General features: G+C 50.9%; 2 protein-coding genes across 8 annotated transcripts in view; one reads left to right on the top strand and one right to left on the bottom strand.

Moving 5' to 3' along the window:
* The window catches only part of HMOX2 (heme oxygenase 2), a 35,513-nt gene extending 34,736 nt beyond the window's left edge, over positions 1-777 (top strand). For all 4 annotated transcript variants that reach the window (XM_033235880.1, XM_033235883.1, XM_033235882.1 and 1 more), the window contains exon 6: positions 54-777. In XM_033235880.1, coding sequence (XP_033091771.1) covers positions 54-181 — 128 coding nt within the window. In that variant the 3' untranslated portion in view covers positions 182-777. The remainder of the gene's footprint in view (positions 1-53) is intronic.
* A 346-nt stretch (positions 778-1,123) lies between these two features.
* CDIP1 (cell death inducing p53 target 1) overlaps positions 1,124-23,173 on the bottom strand; it is a 29,151-nt gene continuing 7,101 nt past the window's right edge. For 2 of the 4 annotated variants that reach the window (XM_033235885.1, XM_033235886.1), the window contains exons 2-6: positions 4,941-5,030; positions 4,451-4,549; positions 4,106-4,261; positions 3,208-3,481; positions 1,124-3,100 (exon numbers count right to left, since the gene is read on the bottom strand). In XM_033235885.1, coding sequence (XP_033091776.1) covers positions 2,989-3,100; positions 3,208-3,481; positions 4,106-4,261; positions 4,451-4,535 — 627 coding nt within the window. In that variant the 5' untranslated portion in view covers positions 4,536-4,549; positions 4,941-5,030 and the 3' untranslated portion in view covers positions 1,124-2,988. Of the gene's footprint in view, positions 3,101-3,207; positions 3,482-4,105; positions 4,262-4,450; positions 4,550-4,939; positions 5,031-13,040; positions 13,307-14,264; positions 14,359-23,173 lie in introns of those variants that run through there. The other 2 variants (XM_033235888.1, XM_033235887.1) reach the window with 2 other exon arrangements.

Raw genomic sequence — 23,173 nt, 5'->3', positions numbered from 1 at the left:
GTGTAGCAGCAGACTCCACTGATGCCATGTCTCCTATTGATGCTGCCACACAGGTGCCCTGGAGGGCAGCAGCTGTCCCTTCCGAACAGCCATGGCTGTGCTGAGGAAACCCAGCCTCCAGTTCATCCTGGCCGCTGGCATGGCCCTAGCTGCTGGACTCTTGGCCTGGTACTACATGTGAAGGACCCATCATGCCACGCCGGTACCCTCCTCCCGACTGACCACTGGCCTACCCCTTTCTCCAGCCCTGACTAAACTACCACCTCAGGTGACTTTTTAAAAAATGCTGGGTTTAAGAAAGGCAACCAATAAAAGCCAGATGCTAGAGCCTCTGCCTGACAGCATCCTCTCCGTGGGCCAGATTCTGCAGTGGGCACAGGCTGTCACCCTGGGAGCAGTTGGCACAGTGCAGCAGGCCTGGCCCCCGACCGACCCAGCTCTACTCCAGGCTCCCACACCTCTGGGCCCTAGGCTGCTTCCAGTAGTCCCTGATTTTGTAGTACACGGGTGGCTCTCTCCCCTGCTGGAGGTGAGTGGCCTGTAAGCCCAGGCTGTGGGAGGGGCCTTGCTGGATGCTGCTGTACTACTACTTCTGGGCCTGTCTTGGACCCTGGGGGTGAGGGTGGGTGTGGGTGGAAGCCTCAGAGGCCTTGGGAGCTTATTCCTCTCACCCAGAATCCCTCTAACCCCTTGGGTGAGGTCTGCTCAGCCCCAGCTTGTCTCCTCCTCCGCCCTGTGTAAATGCTCCAACACTCAATAAAGTGGGCTTTGCAAGCTGCCTCCTTCCCTGCCTCCTGGCACCGGGTGGGTCAAGCCACCTCCCCATAGGAGAGAGAGTCCCTCAGAAGTAAGGGCATGTTATGTCTGTGTGGAGAGTGGACATCGTCCATCACAGCCCCCAGCAGCTACCTCCTGCCCTTGGTCTACTCTCCAGCACCCCTAGTCTCCAAAGTCACTCTAACCATCTTGCAAATATCTTTAAAGTGTATCCAGCACTGTTATGTTTTAGCTTAGAAATACCTTAGAGGTTTCCTACTTAAAAGGTTTTTAAAAAAAAAAAAATATATATATATATGGGTTTTTAAAAGCATATATTTATATTTAAACAAGTCATTGTCTAAAATAGAAACATGAACTTAAATAGTTTTATTAATAGGAATCTACTATCTGTAAAAGTTTTATTTCAAAAAGGGTTAAAAGGTAGGGAAACTCTTCAAACTACTGACCAAGCCTGCCACCTTCATAATTCAGATGAGTTAGTGCAGAGATAGCCAGGGCCAAAGCTGGCCCAGAACCTGAGTGTGCAGACTGCGCTATTAGTCTTCAGCCTATCAGCCTCAGCCGAGTCTGTCTTGCTTAAGGTGGCGCCTCCCCAGAGCTGGATGATGCTGTGCTCAAGCCTGCGGGTAGGAGGGCTCCAGCTTGCAGATCCCACGCGTGGATGCTGTGGTATGTAGATGGTGGAAACCAGCATCAGAGGAAGGAAGGTGACCTTACAGCCTCTGCCGAGACCAACGTGTGCCCTGGCCCAGTCACAGCTGGAATTCCCAGGGCTGGTCTACACCCGACTCTGGTTTGGTTTAATTAGGTCCTTACATGTTGGTGTTGTCCCAGGCAGTTGGCATGGCATCAGCACTGAGGATGTGAGACTCTGAGGACTCAGCCTCCTGCCCTGCCAGTAGACTGCCTGCAGCCCCACCCTCTTTCCCTCAAAAAAGAAGGAAGCCAGGCAAGAGAGCAGAGGCCCAGGGTGGGGAAGTGAAAGGGCCAATTTAATGAGAAACTACAAACTGAGACTGGGCCACGATTCACAGTGACAGGAGGCCATGCAGTGGCAGTGCGAGACCAGGAAGGACAGTGGCAGGATACAGTGGTCCAGGTGAGCAGGTTCACAAACCATTCAGGAAATAAAGACAGGGCAAGGCTGGTGTCCACCCAGGCAGTTCTACCACTTGTGGCTGCTCCTTCCTCATCCCCAGCCCAGTGTGCCTGCAGGAGCAGGTACAGCAACAGCCTGTCAGCTGGGGCGAGGGCCCGGCACTTACAGGGAAGAAAACTCATGGAGAGGGCTCTGCACATCCAAGCACACCCACAAGGGGGATCCTCTGCCATCTCTTGCCCAAGTTGGGACACACCAGCCACCGAGCAGAGGTCACATCCACACGCAATGAGGACACGGGGCAGACGGGAAGGGGCTAGGCTCAGGGGCTCCTTCGGGCCCCAGCAATACAAAGTTCACAGAGGCATGGCCAGAAAGGGGGTCTGCACACTGACCCAAAGGGAGAAGTTCCTTCTTAGCTACCAGGGTCTGATCACTCACCCAGGTACAGTGTCCTCTCTACCTGACACCAGACAGCTCTCGGGCACTGGGACAGGGTATTAGACATCCTGGGTTTCTATACCTGAGAGTTCTGAGGGCCGGAGTTGGCAATTTTACTTCCAGCCACCATGCCCCACCTCTAGCATCCCAGAGACGCAAAGTACCCAGAAACAAACCCAGGCTTTGTGACCCTGTCCTACTTGGGTCCACCTGACTGCAGAAAACTTACCCATTCTCGGCCCAGCAGGTCAGAAACGACTGTGGCTACAGGCCTGGGGAACTAACTGGCTACTGCTCTGGCTGCTTTTGGTCCTGGGGGAAAGAGTCTGGACTGAACCTGTACCTTGTTTGAAACTAGAGGAATCAGGACCCCAGCAGGAGACCCCTCCCAGCTTATCTTCCTGATCGCACACACCAAGCAGACCAACAACACACAAGTTCAGTGCCAGCCCCCTGCCACCCACTGACCCCTGGCCTTAAATCCCAACAGAATTTTTGCCAGAAGAGTCAGCTGCTCAGGGTAGGGCAGGGTGAGGAGGACAGGACTTCCAGGGGATGGTGGTACAGCTCCCATCCCCAAGTGGGAGCGGGAAAGTGACCACTGAGCGCAGGGAGCAAAGCACAGGGGGCCAGACTGACAGGCAGGGGAGTCCCGAGTCCCAGCTCCGTTAGCACAGGCGCTTGTACGTGTAGATGTAGGCTTTGCAGCTGGGGCATGTGTGCGTCACATCCTTGAAGTCATTGATGAGGCAGGGGATCAGGCAGCAGCCCAGATCACATCTGAATCAGAGACAGGGAAGAACAGGCTGAGGCCTGCTGCGGAGGAGGCAGAGGCAGCCAGTTGATCCTGGTGCAGCCCCAACCCTACCAGTGCCCATACCACCTACCCCATGAAGCAACAGAAGAAACCCAGCACGAAATTCATCAAGCCAATCTCGTAGGAGATCTTGGTGGTGATGGCCTGTTGGCAGTGGGGACACACCGTCTGTACAGGCGCTCCCTCAAAGATCTCTCCCTGCAGCACTGTCACCGTGGTGGCAGCTCCTGAAGGGACCAGGACTGTGGCTGTGTGGCCCCCAGGGCCAGGGTAGGGCCCTGGTGTGTAGGGCCCTGGGGGGTAGTAGCCCATGGGTGGGTGGGGGCCTGGAGGAGGGTAGAAACCTGGAATGGCACAGAAGATGGAGGCGAGAGGTCACTGGCCTGCCACCTGCCCCAGACAAAGAGATCGGCGCAAAGCCCCAGGGTCCACAGCGCCCAGGGTGCAAGGCTAGGCCTCAGACTTCCTACCACCCTCCTAACGGGCCAGTGGGAGGCCTTACAGCTGGGGCCCTAAGTCAACTGGGGCCACATTCTCCCAGCCCTTCCTGGTCCCCACCCCTTGGGGACCATGACAGCTGTGGCAGAGAGCCAGGTACATGACCCGGTCCTCTGCGCCTGTCTCTGGCATGCAAGGACAGGGCACTCAGCCTCAAGCCCATGACCAAGGGAGGGAAGGCTATGCAGGTCACCCACCCCTCTCCTGCACACAGGGTGCCCCTCCCCACCCATGTCAGGTCCTGTTGTGGCAAGGACCAGCCCTGCCCAAGCAGCCTGAGTAACAGCAGTCCCACCTTCCCACGTCCACAGTCCCTGTCCACACACAGCCTGAGCTCCAGGCCAGGACTGGTTGGGTGTGTTGGAGTCCCTGCCCTACAACAGATGCCCACCTGTACTGAGAACAGCCAGCGCAGGCCAGACAGCAGCCAGGAGCAGCCCATGCTCCCCCGAGATCCCTTCCCCACTCACCTGGAGGCATGTAGGCGCCATCTGCACTCATGTGTGGGGGGATGAAGCCAGGCTGGGGCATTGGGTGACCCGGCGGCTCATAGGGTGGGGGCCCAATGTCCGCAGGGGGCAGCGGCATGCCTGGAGGGGGCTGCATCACGGCTGGGGAGGAACGGCCTGGACAGAGAGAGGCAGAAAGAGGAGACTCAGCTGGAGTCTGCACAATGAGCTGGACCAGAGGCCACTGTTTTGGGACACAGATGGGGCCCAGGGGTGACCTGGAGTGGGCATCACCACTTAGAGTCCCAACCATGTCATGGGGGCAGGGGACTGCAACAGGGAGCCTCAGGAACAGTGACCCCCTACCTGGGGTGGGCGGGGCTCCACTTTTCTCCTCCAGAAGTGGGGCTGTGGGGCCCCCAGGATAAGGAGGGGGTGGCTCGTTGGACATCTTCGCTGCTTCTCCTGGACATGGAGGGAAAACCCAGGCATGAACTAAGCTCCCAGCCAGGTTCCTTCCCCTTCAGCCCTGGGGGGCGGCCAAGACACTGCACAAGGCGTGTGACCATCCTCAGAAGGGACTGCCTCCAGGCAGCCTAGCCCAGAGTCACCATCCTCACCTCTCAGTAGTCACCTGCTCTCCCCTGTTTGGAAGCTGGAGGGCAAGGACAGAACCCAGGAAGCAGGGTCCAATGAGGTAAAGTGCCTAACTCGGCACGTGCCCCACATGAGAGCAGTTTGGCACCGAGCTCTCCCCTCCCCAAACACTTAGCAGGCACCAAGTCAGTCGAGGAGACACTGGACTGATCTCTACCAGAGGCTGGACTGGGAATGGGGATTCTGGGGGATTTCTTACCTCAAATCCGTGCTACTCAGAGAAGGGAGGCAGGTGAGGCTCCTTCAGCTGCTGGCCTGGATGGACAGGGAACAGGCAGGGCTCCGGGAACTGTTTCAGGGGAAGGAAAGGCAGGGCCCTCAGCAGGCAGCAGGGGCCGCCAAGCCAGGGCTGGGCCCAGGGGCCTGCGCGTACCACGCAGTCCCTCCCCTCCCCACGTCAGGCTTCTCCCTGGCTGTCACTCTGTGCCATCCACACACCCGACCACCCCTCCATTCCCCGGTCCTATCACAGGCCTCCCTCTCCCAAGACTGGTGGCACCCAAGGGCCACGGCTGGGCCCTCTGTATCCCCTCCCACCAGGCCTCAGCTCCCATGCATGAGGACTGCCAGGCAAGCTGTGCTCTGGCCTGTGCCCTTCTGGTTTGTTTGCTGAGGCGGGGGTGGGGAGGAAGAAGAGTCAAGTGAAATCTTTTCCCTCATTTCTACCACCAAACTCTCTGAGCACAGCTCAGAAAGCCGGGAAGCTTTTGCTCTTACTTCGCATCATAAAGGACTTGGGAAGTGGGTTCAGTTACCTTAGCTAAAAGTAATAAAATGAGACAAAAATCAGTTTCAATGGAACAAAAGGATACAGGGAAAGGAGCGTTTCCCAGAGAGCCCAGCACCTGCAGGGGATGGAGGGCACATAAGTTTGAATATGAAGTTTAACAAATCAGGGGCAGGGCCAGAGGAACCAAGTCCAAGCTCTTGGGTTCAACTAGAAAGTACCATGGCAGTTTGAAAACTAAACAGGGATCAAAAAGCTCTTAGAAGAAAATGCAGGCATCAATCTTTATGACCTTCAATTAGGCAGTGGTTTCTTAGATATGACACCAAAAGCAAAGCAATAAAAAGAAAGAAAACTTCAACTGGATGTCATCAGAATGAAAAACTCTTGTGCTTCAAAGGACACCATCACATTTTATAATTCATAGATCTGATAAAGGACTTGTATTAAGAACATACAAAGAACTCAATTAAATAACAGAAAGACAACCCAGTTTTTAAAATGGGCAAAGGATTTGAACAAAGACTTACCAAAAGACAAATAAATGGCCAAAAGCACATGAAAAACTACTGAGCATCTTTTCATAAGGGAAATGAAAGCCAAAACCACAAGGAGACCATTTCCTATCTACTAGGATGGCTAAAATTTAAAAAGACAGTAATAGGCATTATGTAGAGAAACGGGAACCCTCATACGCTGCTGGTGGGGGACAGCCCCTGCCAACCTTTTGAGGAACTGCCACCCCCGTTCCCCTTTTGAGGAACAGTCTGGCAGTTCCTCAAAAGGTTAAACCTAGAGTTACCAGATGACCCAGCAATTCCACCCCTAGTTATCTGCCCAAGAGAAATGAAAACCTGTCTACACAGAAGTTTGTACACAAATGTTCACAGCAGCATGACTCATAATAGCCAAAAAGTGGAAACAACCCAAATGTCCATCAACAAAGAGTGGATAAACAAAACTGCAGGCTGCCCAGACAATGGAAGACGATTCAGCTATAAAAAGGAAGGAAGCACTGACACCCTACAGCATGAACCCTGGAAACATGCTTGGTGAGAGAAGCCAGACACAAAAGGCCACATAATGTATGATTTCACTTATATGAAATGTCCCCAGTAGGCAAACCCATACAGACAGAAAGTACATTAGTAGCTGTTTAGGTCTGGGACAGAGGGGGAAGTGGGGAACATGGGATCTCCTTCTGGGGTAATGAAGATGCTCTGTAACCGACTGTAGCAATAGTTGAACAATTCTGTGAATAAACTAAAAACCACTAAATTGTATACTTTAAATGGGTGAATTGAATGGTACATAAATTATGTCAATAAAACTTTTTTTAAAAAACGAGGGAAAAGAGAATTAGTCCTACCACCCTGCTGCAGCCCATCTCCGTATGTCCCTGCTGGTCTGTATGCACTGGCACCCGTACTTGTTGGTTTTGTTTTGTAGAGATGGGGTCTCACTGTGTTGCCCAGGCTGGTCTCGAACTCCTGGCCTCAAACAATCCTCCTGCCTTGGCCTCCCAAAGTGTTGGGATTATAGGTAGGAGCCACTGCTCCCAGCCCATACTATATAAAAATACAGTTGCTGTCCTGACAGTTTTAAATCCTTTTATTTTTTTCTCTTTTTGAGACAGAGTCTTGCTCTGTCGCCCAGGCTGGAGTGCAGTGGCGCGATCCTGGCTCACTGCAACCTCCGCCTCCCAGGTTCCAGCGATTCTCTTGCCTCAGCCTCCCAAGTAGCTGAGATTTTGTATTTTTTAAGTAGAGACATGATTTCACCATACTGGCCAGGCTGGTAAATCCTTTTAATGCTGTGTCACACATATTCCATCTTACAAGACTCCGTGACCATCGATATTAATATTCCACAAAATGGGCATACTTGAGCAAACCCTTTAAGGCATTTAGGCAAGGCCCTACTTGCTGTTTTCATGAAATACAAGGGAACACCTCTGTCTACCGCTCTTTCCCTTTTCTTAGATCATTTCCTCAGGCTAAGCTTGTCAGAGCGAGATGACTGGGTCAAAGGACATGAGCATGTTATGCCTTTTGGAAAGGATGCCAATTTATAGTGCCAGTTATCATTAATTTTAATATTAAAATGACACATTTTTATATGCATTTCTTTGACAGGAGACAGAACATCTTTCCAAGTGTTCAGAAATTACACACTCACTCTTCTGAGTTGCCTTATTATCGACAGAAGACATGGAGGCCCAGAAAAGGATGGGGCGGGCATAAGTCTAGGACCCTGGCATGACTCTCCCACCCTCCTGTCTGCAGAGTGAATTCCAATAGCACTTAAGAACAGGGAGTGGTAACCAGGTGCAGCAGCTTATGCCTGTAATCTCAGCACTTTGAGAGACTGAAGCTGGAAGATGGATTGAGGCCAAGAGTTCGAAACCAGCCTGGTCAACATGGCAAGACTCTTGTCTCTACAAAAGAAAAATTTTTTAATTAGGCATGATAGTGCATGCCTGTAGTCCAAGCTACTGGGGAGGCTGAGGTAGGAGGATCACCTGAGCCCAAGACTCAGGGAGAGAATACAGTGAGCCATGATCAAGCCACTGCACTCCAGCCTGGGCAGCAGTGTGAGACCCTGTCTCAAAAAAAAAAAGAAAAAGAAAAAAAAGAACAGAACAGGGAGTAGCAACAGTGCTTCTTGGAGCTGGTCCTGGGGTCCCTTGCCCAGGCTGCTCCTAGCCTGCCAGGTGCCCTCCTGCAGGGGAGAAGAGGGCAGCCTTTGATGGGGCTTTATCTGCATCTGGAAAACTGTTGCAATATGTTGAGTTGTGGAATAGGTGGTGCCAGCCCCTGCTACAAACTCCCAGACTCCCAGAAAATGCTCTCTGGTGCCTCTAGGTGGCACCACTGTCCAGCAAGTGGCCCAACACTGTGGTATGCAGTTGGTGAGTCTGGTGAGTCTTGCTCACCAGGGAATGGTCCAGGCCCTGGGATGCTCTGAGACCAGGAAAGTAAGCTGCACTATGCTTGTTGAGTCACTTAAACCCACCTGCAGATCCCAGCCTGGGTCCCTTGCAGGGAGCACACACACATGCACGCGTGCACACAACCCCCATCTCTGAGAATGCAAGTGTTGCCTTTCTCTGGCTCATCTTTTCATCAAAGTCAACAGATATAATCCTATGGTCTCCTAGAGCTCAAAAATTCTATTTCTGGAATTCCACATACAGCCTTGCCCATGATGACAAGGTGCAAGCCCACAGGGCAAAGCCCTCCCTTGGTGTCCACCCAACCTGGATAATGACAATGCAGGCCACAGGGAAGGGTTTGGACCTGCACAGGGCTGGCTTCCACTCCAGCTCGCTGGCCAGAGCCCACCTTCTCTTTGCCCCTTACCTGGGGCTGCAGGGCCCTGTTGCTCCTCCGTGTCTTCCCCACCCAGGGCCGTGCCTGCTACTCACTGCTCCCTCTCACCCCTCCATATCCACATGCGTCCTTCCTGAACCCCAGCAGAGACTGCGGGGCAGATCCTTCTCTACCAAGGAGAGGTATCTGGAAAACAGCTCATGAAGATTTCCTGAATTTAAACACCCATTCTCCCAGTGCCTTCCAATATAAAATCAACCATGCATTCCCACAAAACCATGTTGTGTAGGGTGCAATAAAAACTACAAGAATAATCTTTCAATCACACAATCAGAAGCAAAATAGTTTTCCAATAAAATAAGTACTGTTCAAAGCTACAAAATGGAAAATGTCTGATCTGAAAATGCAGCCCCAGCACCTCTGCTGTGGGAAGGTGCTGGTGAGGGAAGGGGCTGGGAGACCTGGGGATCTGCCCAGTTCCCAACAGAAGAGGAAGAGGAGACTTGGGGTGTCTGGGGAGCCCACTGAAATGAACTTGCAGCCCTGACAAATCCAAGAGAGGCTTCTTGGCCTTCTCGCTTTAAATATCGGATTTATAAACTGCAAACAAAATAGATGCCTGTTTGAAAATCTTTACAACTCAGTCAGAAACTTAACAGTAAGTCACTCCTCTGGGAGACCAGAGGCCTCTAAAAAGTAAAAAATAAACTCCACACCCTCTGGGTTCTGTGGCATGTGAAGGTGTGGAGAAAAAACCTCCTCTGTTTCTCCTCTGCTTTCACCCCATAACAATCAACAGAAAAGACTTTGTGGCAAAACGTGGGGATTTCTCCTCAATAACAAGCCAGCAGTCAGTTCTGTAGCGGACACCAGCTGGACGTCTTCTAGTCGCACTCAAGTCTGATGCTACTGCGTCAGATCCCACAAGTTGAGGTCTCAGTCCCAAGACTGCCCCCCACTTCTGATGTCAGTCGCAATTCCTAGCTTGCAACCTACCTACGCTTCTGACAGACTGGCTATAAATCATTATCTTGGGAGCGGATTCCTTATAAGAGGATTAGTTAGTCTTCTGTGGGTACATCTCCCTGTGGCCCTTCCACCATGGGATGACGCAGCAAGAAGGCCCTTGCCAGATGCTGGCAGTGCCTTGATCCTGGACTTCCCAGCCACCACAGTTTTGGTGACTGTGGGTGACTGACGGTGGGGCTTAATGGGAGGTGTTTGGGACATGGGAGGTGGATTCCTCATAAATAGATAAATGCCCTCCCTGGGGTGGGGAAGGAGTGAGTGACTTCTCACTCTGTTAGTCCCTCCATCCCAGCTGGTTGTCAGAAAGGGCCTAGTGCTTCCCCTCCCTTTCTTACCTGCTCTCTCGCTATGCGATCTCGGCACACAGAGACTCCCCTGTGCCTTCCGCCATGAATGGAAGCGGACTGAGGCCCTCAACAGAAGATGTTGGCACTGTGCCATCCTATAAAGCCTGCAGAACCAGGAGCCAAATACTCTTTTCTTTATAAATTACTCAGCCTCAGGTAATTTATAGCAACACAAATAGACTAAGACACCAGCCTCCAGAACTGTAAGGAGATAAATTCTTGTTCTTTATAAATTACCCAGTCTCAGGTATTCTGTTAGAGAAGCACAATGGACTTATACTACATCAAGACTTGATAAGTGGTAGGGTTGTTTTTTGTTTTTTATACACGGAGTCTCGCTCTGTCACCAGGCTGGAGCGCCGTGGTGAAATCTTGGCTCACTGCAACCTCTGCCTCACAGGTTCAAGCGATTCTCCTGCCTCAGCCTTCTGAGTAGCTAGGACTACAGGTGTGCCGCCCGGCTAATTTTTGTACTTTTAGTAGAGACAGGGTTTCACCATGTTGGCCAGGATGGTCTCGATCTCTTGACCTCATGTCCGCCTGCCTCGGCCTCCCAAGTACTGAGATTACAGGTGTGAGCCACCGCGCCCAGCCGACAAATGGTCGTTTCTTAAGGGTTACTTGCCACAAGAATTAGAATCCTTAACAATGATTTTTTTCTAATGTGTTACATTAGAAGTCATTGGTGTACCTTGCATTTGGAATGAGTCTTTTACACAGACATGATTTCTTAACATCATGTGTGGGTCACCTGAAAATACTGGTCCTGTAATGCAGATCTACCAATGTTGACACATCTCATTGAACAATATATATTTTTTGAAATCACATTGCTGGTGTTGCTACCAATGTCATCATTAAAGTCACTAAATATTCTTATGCTAATCATCATTTGAAAGTTTGAATTTCATCACTGGCAACAAAGCACTAACAAATTTAGAAATAGCAACATATACAAAAATTTCACTTGCTCATTTTCAAGGAAGTGTATGTTAAATATCCAAATCTGAATAACAACAGTGTGTTCCAGTTAAGTGAAGGTGGAGTCCATGAAAAAGGCAGCTAGTTCAGCCCACACCTGAAATGAATGCACATGTGCTTTTCCTTATGACAGCATCAAACTCCATGTGACATACTTCATGTGTGCCTCATTTCATCACACAGGATCTTAAAAAGATGTGGACTAGGCGGGGTGCGATGGCTCACGCCTGTAATCCCAGCACTTTGGGAGGCCAAGGCGGGCGGATCACGAGGTCAGGAGATCAAGACCGTTCTGGCTAACACCGTGAAACCCCGTCTCTACTAAAAATAAAAAAAATTAGCTGGGCGTGGTGGCGGGCGCCTGTAGTCCCAGCTACTCGGGAGGCTGAGGCAGGAGAATGGTGTGAACCCAGGAGTCGGAGCTTACGGTGAGCCAAGATCGCACCACTGCACTCTAGCCTGGGCAACAAGCGACACTCCTTCTCAAAAAAAAAAAAGATGTGGACTCATAGGTCAGGACTTAAAAAGCTGATTTTTACTGCTTTGTCTGATGCAACACTGGCATGTGTGTGTGTGTGTGTGTGTACTGTGTGTGGTGGTGAAGACTCACTTACAACAAGACCAGCACAGTGTGGTGCCGGTCTTGAGTCTGTGCAGGCCCACTGCTTCTTTCCCCACCGCTCCTACACCATCAATGTGAAAGCCATCACAACCAAAGAGGCACGGTAACAAATCATGGCCATGTTATTATTAAAACAGTTCTGATCCTCAGCCCCCCGAGTGGTCGAGTGCTCTCAGAAACCCCCAGGAGACTGCAGATCACATTTCAAGAATTGCTGTGCTAAAGGAACCCCCACTAGAAGTTAAGGGGGTGCGATATCAGCCAAGTGCAGGGCTGGGACAGGGCTTCACAGCCAGAGGGATCAAGAGTGGCCTGCAAATCTTGGAGTCGCTCCTAGGGAGGCCCTGAGTTTGTTGTTCTGGCAAGGCCCCACCCCAGGGATGTGCTTGCCACCCCATGGAAGGCTTTAAATGAAGCAAGCAGTCAAGAACATGGGCTCTGGGCCAGGCATGGTGGCTTAGGCCTGTAATTCCAGCACTCTGGGAGGCCGAGACCGGAGGATTACTTGAGCCCAGGAATTCAAAACCAGCCTGGGCAACATGGCAAGACGTCATCAATATTAAAAAAAAAAAAGGGCGGGGGGCGCTGCATCAGGTTAGTTCAAACCCAGACCCCCCAGACCCACCAGTTTCCAGCTGAGTGAGCTTAGCCTCGGTTTCTTTCTCTGTAAACAGATGAGCATGCCTACCTCTCAGGGTGGGAGTGAGGCTGAAGACAGACAGTGTGTGCGAAATACCTGCTGCAGGAACGCTGGGCCTAGCACACAAGGACGCTAAATAAACGGAACCTGCTATTATGCTTTATTAGGCAACTTCCAACAGGGAAGAAAACAACAGGTACTTACACCTCTGCCATGGGGTGGCTTCTGATCCCCAACGAGGGATCCTGGTGCACGTTCACTAATATGACTATAAGGGAATGCTGCTACAGGATTCTGGAGGGACTTGCAATCAAAAGCCTGCCCTAAGAGCTCAGCTCAGCAGCATTCCCTCACAGCACAGCTCAGCTGGGCCACCTTCTCCATGGGAACCCAAGACAATCCTTTGGGAAGGCAGAGACACTAGCAGTCCTCCAAGGGCCGTCTCTCCTGGCGGGCTGTGGAAATGCCAGGGGCCTGCCTGGGAGTGCCCAAGGTTGGTAATGCCCCTGGAAGGATGCTCCACCCCTAGACCCTGGTGGCAGAGGCTCTGCAGCAACTGCTGCCCAGCCACATTTCTCAGGGCTGGGCTGGCTTGGCGCTGCATCCCCAGGAGGTGCTTACCCACGTGGCAGCCATGGCATCAGGACGCCAGCTGGCCTCAGAGGGGCTCCTCTGTCCCCAGGAGACAGGTCCCAGGCACCCAGCCAGGAACAGGGCTTTCTGCTTTGCTGGGAAAACTGAAAGGCCGTTTTCTGCCTCGCCTGCAGCTTCCATGTGCTGAACAAAGGAGGCGCCCACTGCTCCACGAGGGGCAGAGCAGAGGTAAAAGACAAACACTCTGTGTGCTCCTTCAGTCTGAAAACAGAATGGCAAGGCCCAAACCAGGTCTGGAGGAAAAGGCCGAAGTAAGAAGCAAGCCAGAAGCAAGCAGGAGCTGACGTGGGCCTCAGGGAAGATGCTCTCAGTCCAGGGGGCAGCACCCAGCAGGGACGAGACAGCGGGAAGAGAGCACAGAATTCCCACCAAGGGTGCAGGCCCAAAGGGGACCCTTCCAGGAAGGCCTGGCCCACACCAGGCCTTTCCATCCTGTGACATCTCCATCTAACACACAGACAGATTAGTTCAAACCCACCTGGGAGGGCGGTGTGAGAATTAAGTGAGGCATGGATATAAAAACTTCCTGAACTGCTGTAAGGGGCCATACAGCGTGAGGGTCCTTAGGAGGGGGACTGTTACTTGCAAGGGATGGCTGCTGACTCCCTGCGCAGTACCACATAGCTATTCCGCCTGTTCTCCCAAGCACCCCAGGGCTGGGCTGAAGCACGGTCTGTGAGGTGACCATGTAACAGAGGCCCTCTGAGGGGAGGGCAGGGGATGGTGCTTCTTTCTGGAATTCCTTCTGATAGTTACTCAGCACATCCTCCGTGCCAGATACAGGCTGGGGATTAAAGACATGTACCTGGCTGGGCGCAGTGGCTCACACCTGTAAGCCCAGTGCTTTGGGAGGCCGAGGTGGATGGATCACGAGGTCAAGAGATCGGGACCATCCTGCCCAACATGGTGAAACCCCGTTTCTACTAAAAACACAAAAATTAGCTGGGCGTGGTGGTGGGTGCCTGTAGTCCCAGCTACTTGGGAGGCTGAGGCAGGAAAATCACTTGAACCCAGGAGACGGAGGTTGTAGTGAGCCGAGATTGCGCCACTGCATTCCAGCCTGGGTGACAGAGCGAGACTCCATCTCAAAAAACAAAAGACACGTCCCTGCCTTCCAGAAGCTTACAGTCAAGTAAGGAGGACGAGCATTAAATAATCACCCCCTCACCAAAAAACCACAAACACAATTACACCTGTGACCAGTGGTGTTGAGAAAGTCCAGGATACAGTAGAAGGACGGCAATATCACCATTCTGGAGCTCTAACAGCGTCTCTTCAAACAAGCCTGGGAGGAGGTGGTGGAAGAGTTAATGAGACCAGCAGGCAAAGGGAGGGATGGGGACAGCAGAAGGAACAGTGAGTACACAAGGCCTAAGGAAGGAGGGCTATGCCCCGGAGGGTGGCCAGACGGCAGCCTGGGGTCCTCACAGCAACCCGGCCACAGGGGTTGTTTCAGAGCTCAACTACCCCAGATCTCCAGGACAAGGATGACAAGGTCAGCTGGGCAGTGTCCCAGGCCCTTCTCCTCAGGCTTTAGGCCTCCCCAGGAGACCTCTAGCACCATTCAGCCTTGTTGCACTGTGGCACTCGGGAACAAAGACAGTGGCCTTCTTTGCTTGACTGTCAATACAATATTGGGAGAGCCCAAGTCTCCCTGGAACCCTACCTCGCCCCTGATGGCCTCCAGCCCTGGACAAATTCCGCAACCTCTCTGAGCCTCTGTTTTCCCATGTGGAAAATGAGGTTCTTGGGAGGCTGAACGAAACCCCACATGTAAATGTCCAGGCTGTATTGCTGGACACATCTTCCATGAATGGCTACGCAGATGCCACCACCCATACAGGGCTGTGCTGTGTTCCTCCACACCACACTGCAAAGGAAGAAGGCAGAATAACAAGATCTGGAGCAGCATTGTTCTTCCTAATGAAGTACAGACTGGAGACTGTCAGCTGCACCCAAATCCACTCTCTCCCCGATTCTTGAATACAGAACTCCACTTCCACTCAGGGCAGCAGTCCATCAACCAAGATAATCCCCAAGCTTTCTTAGAGTGACAATGCTCTGGCTGATGAGCTGTAAGCAGAAGTGTCCAGACCGTAAGAAGGCACTCAAGGCAAGCCAACTTAGCCCGTAGCCAGGCGCTTCATCCTTCCTGCCCTCCTCCCATCTGCTGCCTGGAAGATGGATGCCATGGCTCCAGTAGTTGTGCTTGACCATGAGGGCCTTGGGATGGAGGCCAGTGCCTAGGACAGCCATGGGACACCACACCAGCACAAACTGACCACCTCCCACATCTTCCACGTGAGTAATAAAACTTGTTTTCTTGGTTAATTATTGGTATATTAAATTCAGGTTAAGTATTAACAAGGAAGAAAAACAAATGTCATTACAAATATACAGCATAGACAGGTGCAGGGGCTCACACCTGTAATCCCAGAACTTTGGAGGCCAAGGTGGGAGGATTGCTTAAAGCTAGGAGTTGAAGACCAGCCTGAGCAACATAGCAAGATCCCATCTCTAAAAAAAAAAAAAAAAAAAAAAAAAAACAGCTAGGTATGGTGATAGAAACCTGTGATCCCAGCTACTTGGGAGGCTGAGGTGGGAAGACTGTTCTAGCCCAGGGATTCTAGGCTACAATGAGCTACGTCACACCAATGCACTCTAGCCTGGGTGACAGTGAGACTTCATCTCCCTCCACCACAAAAATATATCTCTACAGTTCCTTAAGCCTGAAGGAACACAAGTTCTCTTCAAGGGATCCATGATCAAAAGGATCATGGCTTTCTTTAGGTCACACCACACAGCCTCAGCCAGTGCAGAAGTCAAGGCATGGGGAATACCGCCTGGCGGGAAGGCTGGAGCAGATGCTTCTGTAGTTAAAATAGGCCCCAAGAGAAGAGCGGCTGGTTGCCTTGGAGGGAGGGCACATTGTTCTGCAACCCCAGTGCTCATTTCAGCATGACCTCAGCTCATTTCAAGGAGGAGCTGAGGAGGACGATGGTGTGCAGTGAACGTCAATAGAGCATGCACTGTTTGGATGCAAGTGCCCAGCAAAGGGACACAAAGGAAGTGCTCCAAGTGAGGAGGTGCTCAAAAGGGAGCCTCTGTTGTGATACTGCTCCTGGGTCCCAAACCCTCTCCACTCCCCTCTCCACCATGCCCTACCCCAAACCTGGGGCTAATTCAGCCACCCCAGTCCATGTGGAACCAGGGCAGGATTCTCTGTGGCCTTTCAGCTGCTGACCAGAGGAACCCTATTCCCAACACTGGGTGAGGAGGAGGGAGGAGGAGGCCTTCCGCCAAGGTCCACTTAGTTGCAGAGCAGTCTCTAGTGAGGCTGAGCCCTCACAAGACTCAGGGAGGTTGCCAATGTATCCCCTTCTCTGGGACCGTTGTCCTCAGCTGCCAAGTTCTAGCAAGGCAGGCCTGGGAAATCCTGGACATGGCCCATTTCCCATTGTCCTGATGGAAACAGGACGAGAGACAGTCCCTCCCTCAGATAACATCGCTGGTGGCTCTGAACCATTTATTTATTTTTATACTTGAACATGGGTGTATCTAATACCTTGGGAATTCTCAACACTTCAAAACAAGCTCAACTTAAGTCACAGAAAGGACCAGAAAACAGATCTGGTTTTCCCATCTGCTGGCTCTCTTCCCACCCAACCCTGCATGCTCCTCCTCGACCATGATGAGTCTCAGCAGAGATAAGACACCAGCCCGGCCAGGCACGGTGGCTCATGCCTATAATTATGGCACTTTAGGAGGCAGAGGTGGGCCGATCACAAGGTCAGAAGTTCGAGACCAGGCTGGCCAACATGGGGGAACTCTGTCTGTACTAAAAATACAAAAATTAGCTGGGCATGATGGCATGTGACTATAATCCCAGCTACTCGAGAGGCTGAGGCAGGAGAATTACTTGAACCCGGGAGGCGGAGGTTGCAGTGAGCCGAGATCATGCCATTGTACTCCAGCCTGGGCAAAAGTCCGAGACTCTGTCTCAAAATATAAAAAATAGCCGGGCACGGTGGCTCACACCTGTAATCCTAGCACTTTGGGAGGCCAAGGCAGGCAGATCACAGGTCAAGAGATTGAGGCCATCCTGGCTAGCATGGTGAAGCCCTGTCTCTACTAAAAATAAAAAAAAAATTAGCCAGGCATGGTGGCGGGCGCCTGTAGTCCCAGCTACTCGGTAGGCTGAGGCAGGAGAATGGCGTGACCCCAGGAGTTGGAGCTTGCAGGGAGCCAAGATTGCACCACTGCACTCCAGCCTGGGCAACAGAGCGAGACTCCGTCTCAAAAAAAAAAAGATAAACATAAAAAACAAAATAAAAATAAAATAAATAAAATAAAAAAGACATTAGCCCAACCACATGGCCCCAAACACCACTGTGCCCTCCAAGAGAAGCATGAGCCCTGTGTCACAGGCAGAGCTGCAGGGGCAGAATCTTGCACCAAGTGGGGCACAGGCATCAGACCCCACGCCCACCACCCTGCCCTACCACCTGACTCTCCAGTCTCAGATTTTTTTTCCATCTGTGATATGGCGGCAGGAGCAGCCCCTTATCAAGAGTTGTGATGAGGCACAGGCGAGGCCATGGGTGAAGGGCACACCACTCAGAGCTGGCCACACAAGCCTGAGAGAGGAAGTACACAAGAAAAAAGAAGACACTGTTGCTTTCTTTTTTTTTCTAGATGGAGTCTTGCACTGTCACCCAGGCTAGAGTGCAGTGACGCAATCTCAGTTTACTGCAAGCTCCGCCTCCCGGGTTCATGCCATTCTCCTGCCTCAGCCTCCTGAGTAGCTGGGACTACAGGCGCCCGCCACCATGCCCAGCTGATTCTTTGTATTTTTAGTACAGATGGGGTTTCACTGTGTTAGCCAGGTTGGTCTCGATCTCCTGACCTCGTGATCCACCAGCCTTGGCCTCCCAAAGTGCTGGAATTACAGGTGTGAGCCACCGCGCCCAGTGACACTGTTGCTCTTAAGCAGAAGCAAAGTCAGTCAGACTCGAAGAATGGTTCTAAACCTAAAAGTAGTAAGGCCTCTAGGAACTATGATGACGACAATTACTGTGCAATTTATATCATGCTGAATTTTAGTCAAACCTCCTGGCAAACCACTTCTCACTTGACACTCTGTCCACAGCACGGGGCCACAGCATAGTGGATCGGTACAACTTTTCTGGACAGCCTTTCTACCTGTACTCTCTTATTGACTCAATTCCACGTCAGGGTATTTGTTCTAGAGGTAAATGGACGTGTGAACACAGATTCACAGGCAAAGATGTTTATATGCACCACTGTCTTGATGTTCAAGAAAATGGAACTAGTTACATGCATGTGATTATCTATATAATGTAACTGTATTCAGCCCCTAAAAAATGATATAGTTTTTTTTGTTTTTGTTTTTTGAGATGGAGTCTTGCTCTTATTGCCCAGGTTGGAATGCAATGGTGCAGTCTCGGCTCACTGTGACCACTGCTTCCCAGGTTCAAGCAATTCTCCTGCCTCAGCTTCCCGAGTAACAAGGATTACAGGCACCCGCCACCACGCCTGGCTAGTTTTTGTATTTTAGTAGAGATGGTGTTTTCACCATGTTGGCCAGGTTGGTGTCGAACTCCTGACCTCAGGTGATTTCACCCACCTTGGCCTCCCAAAGTGCTGGGATTACAAGCATGAGCCACTGCACCTGGCCAATGATATAGATTTTTATTGACATAGACAAATGGTTTTGATACAGCAGCGAGTGAATAAAAAAGCAGTAGCACAGTGTGATTCTTCTTTAGATGTATTTACATACATATTTTTTGTCTTTGTTTTTTCCTTTTTGTGGGGAACAGGGTCTCGCTATATTGCCCAGGCAGGTCTCAAACTCCTAAGCTCAAGCTGTCCTCCCGCCTCTGCCTCTCTAAGAGCTGGGATTACAGGCATGAGCCACTGCACTCAGCCATACCACATATTAACACATAGAGTTTAGGGGATTTGTTTATATGTACGTACACATACAGAAACTTTCTACTGATGTGTAGTTTCTAGTTTTTTAATGGTGGGCAGCACCCTTACATGATTCCTTCCTCAAAATGCTCATTATAAGTCAGACACAGTGGCTCACACCTATAATCCCAGCTACTTGGGGTGGGGGGGCTGAAGAGGGAGGCACACTCAAGCCCAGGAGGTGGAGGCTGCAGTGAGCCATGATTGCACTGCTGTACTCTAGCATGGATGACAGTGGGGAACCCTGTCTCAAAAAAAAAAAAAAAAAAAAAGGCTAGCCACAGTGGCTCACACCTGTAATCCTAGCACTTTGGGAGGCTGAAGCAGGCAGATCACCTGAGGTCAGGAGTTCGAGACCAGCCTGGCCAACATGGTGAAACCCCATCTCTACTAAAAATACAAAAATTAGCCAGGTGTGGTGGCGCATGCCTGTAATCCCAGCTACTTGGGAGGCTGAGGCAAGAGAATTACTTGAACCCAGGAGACACAGGTTGCAGTAAGCCGAGATCGCATCATTGCACTCCAGCCAGGGCGACAAGAGTGAAACTGTATCTCAAAAAAAAAAAAAAGTATACTCCTCCTCAATCCGGAAACACACCTCAGACTACATCATCTAGTTTCATATACAGGAGAAAATGCACTGTAGAGCAAGCCAGAGGCCTGGACTGGCTAGTGGCCTCCTCTCCAAAATCAGCCCCTTATGGCCTTTACGTAGGTCTCCCATGAGTTTGGTCAAATGAGTCAGTTCTGCCAGATCACCTGCCGGTACTCCAGGCAAATGGAAAGTTTAGATCTGTAAAGTTGGAATATAATGACCTCAAGGTCCTGCTAGCCTAGGAGACCCTGCCAGGAGACCCAGCGGGAGGTTACCTGACCAAGGAGGGCCGGTAAGAAAGTCCCCACTGGATGAAAAATAAAAACGGGAGTGATGGAGCCCATGCGAGGACACAGTCCCAGCCTCCCAACTGGTCCAGTGATCTCGTTGGGACTCTGAACTGCCTCCCAGGCAGATCGCTGCTCAAGAGCTTGTTCCTGCATGTCCTGGCAGAGAAAATGAAGGAAGCACAGACAGGAGAGGAAATGCAGAGCAAAAGGAAAAAAACAGACACAGCACAACCACAAGTGAATAAACAAGTCATCCGCACCTGTCCCACAGGCAGGGCTTGGTAACTACAAGGCTAATTTTAGAAACAGCATCAACCTAAAGAACCATCACTTAAGCGCTCAAAATGGAGCCCTTAAACAAAATCCTTCCGTCTGCCTGTATCGAGCAGACACAAAATGGACAGTCTTGGGTTGACTCTGTTCAACCAGCTGTCTATTGGGTGAGATCAAGACACAGCATTGCAATCTACAAAAAAGCACCAAGCAGGTAAGTGCAGTCAAGACATGTGGCCACTCACAGTCACCCAGGTGGAAGAGTCTTAATTCAGACACAAATGTCTCCTGGCCCTCCTTAGCCAGGGAGCTGGGCTCTGCCTGCGGCCAGGCCTTGCCTGAGTCCCCCTATTCCGTGGGTCGGGGTGGGATGTGGAAAAGCAAACCTCTAGGCTTTCTTCCTCCAAATGTGTCAGTCACCATACATACCTATACACAAGAGCTCCCCTTCCAGCAATTTTCCCTCAGAACAGTGAGGAGAGTGGCTCATCCCTGCGACATTTAGGTTTCTCATGTTACAGGGCATTCTTTCAATTATTTTGAAGACAGTTCTGCTGGGTGAACAAAGTGCTCTAGGAACTGAGAGTGGGAATCTAATTTGTATTTTATACTACATTAGATGCAACAGTATATTTTGCGTATACTGTTGCGTATACTGTTTGCGTATAGGAAATTTAACTAAGTTCCTATCACTCTTAGTTGGCATCTGACCCTAAGAATTCACTCATACTGGCTGGGTGTGAAACAAACTGAATTAGTAGTTTACACTGCATTATATGAAATAGTATATAGGCTGGATGCGGTGGCTTACGCCTGTAATCCCAGCACTTTGGGAGGCTGAGGCGGGTGGATCACTTGAGGTCAGGAGTTCGAAACCAGCCTGACCAACATGGAGAAACCGCATCTCTACTAAAAATACAAAATTAGCCGAGTGTGGTGGCACATGCCTGTAATCCCAGCTACTCGGGAGGCTGAGGCAGGAGAATCACTTGAACCTAGGAGGCGGAGGTTGTGGTGAGCTGAGATGGTGCCAGTACATTCCAGCCTGGGTGACAGAGTGATACTCCGTCTCAAAAAGCAAAACAAAACAAAACAAAAGGCCAGGCGCGGTGGCTCACGCCTGTAATCCCAGCACTTTGGGAGGCCAAGATGGGCGGATCATGAGGTCAGGAGATCGAGACCATCCTGGCTAACACGGCGAAACCCCGTCTCTACTAAAAATACAAAAAAATTAGCTGGGCGCGGTGGTTGGCGCCTGTAGTCCCAGCTACTCAGGAGGCTGAGGCAGGAGAATGGTGTGAACCCAGGAGGTGGAGCTTGCAATAAGCAAAGATCCCACCACTGTACTCCAGCCAGGACGAGAGAGCAACACTACATCTCACAAAAAAAAAAAAAATCCCAGCACTTTGGGAAATCAAGGCAGGAGGATCGCTTGAGACCAGGAGTTCAAAGCTGCAGTGAACTATGATTGTGCCACTGAACTCCACGCGGGCAACAGATTAAGACTGCCAGAAAGAAAAGAAAAAAAAAAAGAAAAGAAAAGACAAGAAAAGCAAAGCAAAGAAAAGCAAAGAAAAAGGCCGGGCGCGGTGGCTCAAGCCTGTAATCCCAGCACTTTGGGAGGCCGAGACGGGCGGATCATGAGGTCAGGAGATCGAGACTATCCTGGCTAACACAGTGAAACCTCGTCTCTACTAAAAGAATATAAAAAACTAGCCAGGCGAGGTGGCGGATGTCTGTAGTCCCAGCTACTCGGGAGGCTGAAGCAGAATGGTGTAAACCCGGGAGGCGGAGCTTGCAGTGAGCTGAGATCCAGCCACTGCACTCCAGCCTGGGCGACAGAGCGAGACTCCGTCTCAAAAAAAAAAAAGAAAAGAAATAGTATATAGAAGTTTATGAGGTTGGTACAAAAGTAATTGCAGTTTTTGCCTAAGTTCCTGTAACTTGAAGTCACATCTGGCCCTGAGTTCACTCATGCTGACTGGGACAGAAGACTTATTCTGGAGGCTTGGGAAAACAGGAGCCCCCGTCATGATTGGGATTGCCATCTGCTTGGCCATGTATATATTTCTCTATGACTCAGACATCAGAGACCAGGTTGGAGTGCAGTGGCGTGATCTTGGCTCACTGCAACCTCCACCTCCCAGGTTCATGCAATTCTCGTGCCTCAGCCTCCACGCCCAGCTAGTTTTTTGTATTTTTAGTAGAGACGGGGTTTCACCGTGTTAGCCAGGATGGTCTCGATCTCCTGACCTCCTGATCCACCTGCCTCGGCCTCCCAAAGTGCTGGGATTACAGGTGTGAGTCACCGCACCCAGTCTTTTTATTTGTATTTTCAGAGATGGGGTTTCGCCATGTTCGCCACAGTCTCAAACTCCTGGGCGTCAAGTGATCCTTCTTCCTTGGCCTCCCAAAGTGCTAGGATTATAGGCGTGAGTGACTGCACCTGGCCAGAGACCACCTTTTGGAGGTTGAAAGGCCATCAGAGATGACTGAGTCCAAGTCTAAGCTGCCATTCATTTCTGTCTTAAATGTTTACTAAGCACCCATGGAAGACAGGTGCCCTGTGAAGTGCTGGAGATGACGGTGGGCGAGCAAGCAGTGGCACAGACTAGGGAGCGCTCTCCGAGGAGAGAAGTGGCTGCCCCAGGTGCCTGGAGATGACAGAGCCAAGACAGGACCTTGGCTGTCCTGACTCTTTCTCCTTCCACATCACTGTCAGCCCTCTTTCTTTTCTCACATATTCTCCAAAAACGGTTTTCAAAATACACTTGAGTGGGATCTCACACTCCCGATTAAGTGCTTCACAAGCTGCAGCTCATATGGAATTCCATCACATGCGTTCTGTTTACACAGATTTCATGATACCCAGGACAAAAAGCTGAAGTGACGCTGCCCAGTCCCCTGCTTTCCCTGAGAAGGGAAATGGGACACAAAACTTGCTA

The sequence above is a fragment of the Trachypithecus francoisi genome, unplaced genomic scaffold (genome assembly GCF_009764315.1).
Source record: "Trachypithecus francoisi isolate TF-2019V2 unplaced genomic scaffold, Tfra_2.0 Lachesis_group15, whole genome shotgun sequence".
Lineage (NCBI taxonomy): Eukaryota > Metazoa > Chordata > Mammalia > Primates > Cercopithecidae > Trachypithecus > Trachypithecus francoisi.
This window is presented reverse-complemented; position numbering and strand designations above follow the sequence as displayed.